This window comes from Chenopodium quinoa, unplaced genomic scaffold (genome assembly GCF_001683475.1).
Source record: "Chenopodium quinoa cultivar QQ74 unplaced genomic scaffold, ASM168347v1, whole genome shotgun sequence".
In the NCBI taxonomy this organism is placed as follows: domain Eukaryota; kingdom Viridiplantae; phylum Streptophyta; class Magnoliopsida; order Caryophyllales; family Amaranthaceae; genus Chenopodium; species Chenopodium quinoa.
Window position 1 is genome coordinate 10,615,455 of NW_018742204.1, and position 5,431 is coordinate 10,620,885.

Genomic DNA, 5,431 nt, shown 5'->3' on the forward strand with positions numbered 1-5,431 from the left:
AGAGAAAAGAGAAAATAAATTAAAACACTAAACTTTCCACACTTTCACTTTATTCGATTATGATTCGACCTGAAAGGTACTGATCACTGGGTTTGGTTTTGGGGAGACACAAATGGGTGTCTACAATTATGTTTCAACGTACGGAAAAAAAAAAAAAAATTGTTATACTATATCTTGTCAATCAAATTAAATCTTGATTTTTTTTTTTATCTTAATTAGTGTTTAGTGTAGTATTTATCACGTATGATCTTTATCTAGATTGATGAAGCAAAATAAAATTCTTTACAAATTATTATGTGTTATTGGGGTTACATACTTCGTTAGAATAATAAGAGTTAGTTACTTGGTATAAAAAGGGTTATTTTGTCTATGTTATATGGTTACTCTGTTAGTATTATAGGGATTACTTCATCAGTGTTATAGGGTTGTTAGTGTTATAGAGATTACTCGGTCAGTATTAGAGCGGTTATTACTTGATCAGTTTTATAATTATTATTTTGCTTTTTTACGAGTAGCCACACGGTATGCTTAGTCACACACAAGACAGGCTGAATTTTTTTTGTACCTTTACAACAACATTGTTACATACAACGTAATTAAAGCATATACTGCGTATTTTATAAAAACCAACTGTAGCTTTAGCCTTTAGCCAGTTAGTGATGAGATTCAATTACACGGTCTCACTAAATTGTATGTAACTCAAAATTTATACTTCCTCCGTTTTTTTATTATTGCACCGTACATATTGGCTCACATTTTTTGGTTGTGGGAAAAATGAGGAGAGAGAAGGGTAAAAGTACAAATAAGGCCATGTGATGTAAACATTAAAGAATCAAGTGTTAAAAGTAAGAGTATATTGGATATTTACAGTGTGAACACAAATATTTTGTTTCTTTAAATGGAAATGGTGCAATATTTGTGAAATTTCCTAGGCATGTGGTGCAATAATAAAAGAACGGAGGAAGTATATATCTTCTTGAAAAAAGAAAAAAAAAATCATTTACGAAAAAGAAAGAGGGGGCTTTTTTATTTAGCAACAAGCTAAGGATATAGAAACCAAGGAATGATACAATGTAAATGGACGCTTGCATTTCTTACAAGAAGAAAATAAGAAATAATTCCCCTCAATAAAAATCATACGAATATATATTAGAATGTACTGTAACAGAGTAACAAGCAGAGTAATCCACAGTCCAAATAAACTGTTATGTTAATCTTAGTAGGGAGCTTGTTTAGCCGTAGAAGATTGCACCAAGCTTGTCTTGAGTCTGCAACGGAAAGTCCACGCCAGACAGCGTAGCTTGCACCGAAGTTCCAGTTTCGTGGTCACTAACAATAATTGCCAATTTCTTTGAGTTATTCAGTTTTTCTTCAATACATCCCCAGTCGATGCAATTGTATTTGCTTATGTCACCACACTCTGCGTAAAGCTGCCCCATTTACATAACAAAAAAAAAAACATTTAGTTTTCTTATACCACGTGATCCGATTTGAAATAAGTTATAAGATGATAACGCTAAATCTATCTGACAGTTCAGGTCCAGAAATATGTTTTATACTATGTCATAAGACCAAATCATGGAATAAAATGAATGTAAAATAAAATTGAATGTTTGTGTACTTACCCTCTTTCCATTAGCCTTAGAGTCGGCCCAAGCAAGAAGCCATCCACATTCAACGCCAACAATGTTCTTGCCGGCATACACCACCGCCGCCATAATGCCATCATCCTTTACAGAAGCTTGTGTAAAGGTACTACTAATTGGACCATCAAGAGTATGTGGATAGTCTTTGGCAGTGTTTCCAGCCCATAGGTTGGAATCAATAAGGTTCAATGGTCTTAGTAATAATATACTCTTTGATAAGTAGCCTTCTAACACGATCACACGAGTAAATATTTCGTCCGAGAGACACGAGTTTTCGGCTTCCTTGATCATCTCATCCAACTCCGCTTTCTGTTGGCTGCTCAACTCGATATTATTGGTGCTTGATGCCATTTTTTCTTATGTACCTTCAATTTTTATATCATGCAATTTCCATGCATTTATATAGTCTGGAAGTTAATATCATTCACAGCAAGCAAGAATAAACTCTTAATAATTGACATACTTCCATTATATTGCACACAAAATTGGGTGAGTCGGACTGTTTCACCGTGAGACCATCAACCCAAATATTGATATACATATCCATTATACAATATACTTGTATGATTATTTTTACAAAAATTTATATGAAATGACTAGGCCAAAAATTCCTTTTTTAAACTTTCAAAAGTTAAAATCTTCAAAAACTTGTATAAAATGTGAGTAGTTAAGGTAATAATTAGGGACTAAAGTTTTATACTTTTCACCTTTTGGGACCTAAACTTTTTTTTTCACCGTTTGGGACCTGTAGTTAAATTTCAAGCCATTTAACCCATCTGAAAAATTTACTAACCAACTTGAGCATTAATTGGAGTTATATATATATATATATATATATATATATATATATATATATATATATATATATATATATATATATATATATATATTCCAAACCAAAAAAACATCGGGTACTTTAGGTATAGAATTTTTTAAGCAAAAAAAAAAAAAAAAGCCTTCTATGTTCAAGTTTTTTACCTTAAACTAAAATAGCAAACCACAATCCAAAATTTCAAAACAAAAACAACAGCATCCAACATCCACAACATCATGCAGCTTCCAACATCCAAAAATAGCAGCAAGCTTTCTTCATATCATATTTACTTTGGTTTTTTTTTTTCTTCCCCAAATTCCCTTTTCTTGCTCTCCCAAAACCAATGTTTCAGCCTACAATCAAAAGTATGAAATGGTGAAACAGCCAAACAGGAGATGTAGTGAAAAATTTACAAATTTCAATTTTTTTCTACTCTGTGTATTTGTTCTTTCGGCATTAATTTGTTGTTGCATAATTGAATTAAGAAGATGGTTTTCTTACCTTGCATTTTAATGAAATTAGAACAACCTTGTTGGTCCATTGTACAATTAACTTTGTTGTGTTAATTGATTTGTGTTTGATCCATGACTTGACTGACTTGGTACAAATGCATGACTTGATTGAGGTAGAATTGTGTTAAGATGCTTAATATACCGCTAATTATCTGCACTAAAATCAGCTTCAAAGCTTCAATTTTTTTTTCAAAGGGAGGTTGATGATGAAGGAGTACTCTGATGAACAATGAGAGTTAAAAAGACACCTTTTTTTAATTTTTTTTGGGTAAACACGGTTACTCTTTTTTTTTTTTTTTTTTTTTTTTTTTTTGCAGAAACCAATAAAAATTCTCTTTACAAATAAATTAAACCTAAAATAATTAGTGGGTCCCAATGCTTAACCATAGTTAATTTATTTGTTTAAAATTCTTTCTTAGGTCCCAAACGGTGAAAGAAAAAACTTCGGGTCCCAAAAGGTGAAAAGTATAAAACTTTAATCCCCAATTATTACCTTAACTCTATATAATGTCAAATAACTTGTACTCCATCCGTTTTTAAATACTCGCTCCACTTTCCTTTATCGTCTGTTTTTAAATACTTGCTCCGTTTCTTTATTTGGAAAGTTTTTACAATATTTAACTAATTTCTCTCACCTAATGGACCAACCATATATTTTCTCTCCTCCAATCTTCTCCACTACTTTTACTTTTTTATAATTTTTTATTATTCCACGCATGAAAAAATGGAGAAAGTATTTTAAAACGGAGGGAGTATAGTTCAGACTCACACTAACATTTTAAACAAAGACTATAACTATGATCAGTAGTTTGCATATATAATAAGTAACAACACCTAAAACATTGAAATACAATCAAGTATATTAGGACACTTGTTCATATAGATTGTAGATCAATTTTCATTCTTAGTTTTATTTTAGTGTTTAATTTGTACCGTATTTAATCATTAAAATCTTTTTCAAAACTTATCGACGAAATGAAAAAAAGGGATTAGAAAGAATTTGGAGAAATAAAATAATTAGTTCAAATGAATTCGATCTACGTACTAGCTAGAATACTAACCAATATACTTCGTATAAAAGAACGAGGAGCCCCCCATTTATCTCCTCGATAAACATATCTTGTTTATCGGATGGCACTTACGTAAATATTTGCAAGATAACATGTGACAGATAAGTTAGAAATTGCTAGATTGCTTACATGCGGATAAAGTAAGCACATGTGTCAGATGAAACGTGGAAGGTGGGTCTTAACGGCAGCTAAGCCTCTTTTGACGGAGTTAGGTCGATGTTAACCATGGTTAGTTGCAGAGCTGCACGTGACAACTTTTTTTCACTTTTTTGAACGTTTTGTTCAACAATCACAGATAGGGGATGAAGATGAGCTAAATCTAATTACAACAAATTGAAATCGAAAATCTAATTACAAAAAATTCATTATCAAAATTGAAAATCTCTAGTTTTCATTGAATACGTAACTGAGATTAAGTTCAAAATCAAATACAAAACCGATCAAAACTAATAAAAGATCGATAGAAAACTTTGAGTAACTTACAGGATAGCGCAGCCACTTGCTCAACCGTGACCGACTCCAATCGCCCACGCCACCGCCACCGCCACAATCGCCCACGCCTGAAGGTCGTAAACTCGCCGCCGCCTGCCTGAAGTTCCTACGCCTTTCAGACTTAACCAACGACGAAGATCCTAAGGTCCTAAGGTCGTTGCGGGTTTCCTCTCTCTTCTCCTCTCTTCATTCCTCTATTGTGGTTAACCAACCTTAGTTTTACCTTGGGTTATCCAGGGTTAACAGTCAAAACGGCTGTCAACTTTAGTGCGTGGGAATTTTACATCAATACCCTTACTATTCCCAACAAACTTATGATAATAACCCCGGATAAACATCAGCTGTTTATCGAGGAGATAAATATGAATTCCCTCTAAAAGAACACAATAAAAAGGTTAAAGGAAGAAATTACCTTAAAAGAGTATTTATAATGCGTAAAAGATTGCAAACTAACAAAACGTTGTAATTGTTGTTGATGCACATTGCAAGACCCTAGCTTATGGTATTTATAGGCCTCATAAAACATTAAAAAAAAGTTGACAAACAAATACGAACTAAAAAATAAAACAAGTTGCCTGTCTAATACGAATTATACATCTACTTTTATTTTTAATGATTGAATGTTTATACATCATACATATTTGAATTGGTGAAGGCTTTGATTGTTACATCAACAATGTTATTTAATTACATGTAGATTCCCAGAGTAGTATACATGAAAAAAATCAATTTAATAGGAAAAGAAAAACGAGATAGTTGGAACCAACTGTTCAATTATCTCCATTATACAGCCAATTTTCCTATTATCTCCAATATTTGAACCTTATTGTTTGTGAATCATGCTTTAAATTTTACTCCACTTACACAAATTCTTAACAAACACGGTACAGATTCAAC

General features: G+C 32.2%; 1 protein-coding gene across 5 annotated transcripts; it reads right to left on the reverse strand.

Moving 5' to 3' along the window:
- Nucleotides 1-999: 999 nt before the first annotated feature.
- Nucleotides 1,000-5,017, reverse strand: LOC110716007 (jasmonate-induced protein homolog). 5 transcript variants are annotated; one of them, XM_021894769.1, is made up of 5 exons: nt 4,526-5,016; nt 2,962-3,129; nt 2,625-2,813; nt 1,626-2,011; nt 1,000-1,430 (listed from the first exon to the last, which is right to left on the reverse strand). In XM_021894769.1, exons 4-5 carry the CDS (start codon nt 1,995-1,997, stop codon nt 1,233-1,235), a joined length of 570 nt encoding a protein of 189 aa, XP_021750461.1. In that variant the 5' UTR covers nt 1,998-2,011; nt 2,625-2,813; nt 2,962-3,129; nt 4,526-5,016; the 3' UTR covers nt 1,000-1,232. The 5 variants fall into 5 exon arrangements, with proteins under 5 accessions (XP_021750461.1, XP_021750550.1, XP_021750506.1 ...); XM_021894858.1 differs by lacking the exons at nt 2,625-2,813; nt 2,962-3,129 and adding an exon at nt 4,172-4,283 and having other exon boundaries at nt 4,526-5,017; XM_021894814.1 differs by lacking the exon at nt 2,962-3,129.
- Between the last annotated feature and the right edge of the window lie 414 nt (nt 5,018-5,431).

Bases quoted from the DNA above. Each gene is read 5' to 3' on its own strand.
- LOC110716007 (XM_021894858.1), bottom strand. From the start codon at position 1,997: ATGGCATCAAGCACCAATAATATCGAGTTGAGCAGCCAACAGAAAGCG. The intron at 1,431-1,625 runs GTAAGTACACAA...TAAATGGGGCAG, and splicing joins CTAAGGCTAATGGAAAGAGG to CTTTACGCAGAGTGTGGTGA.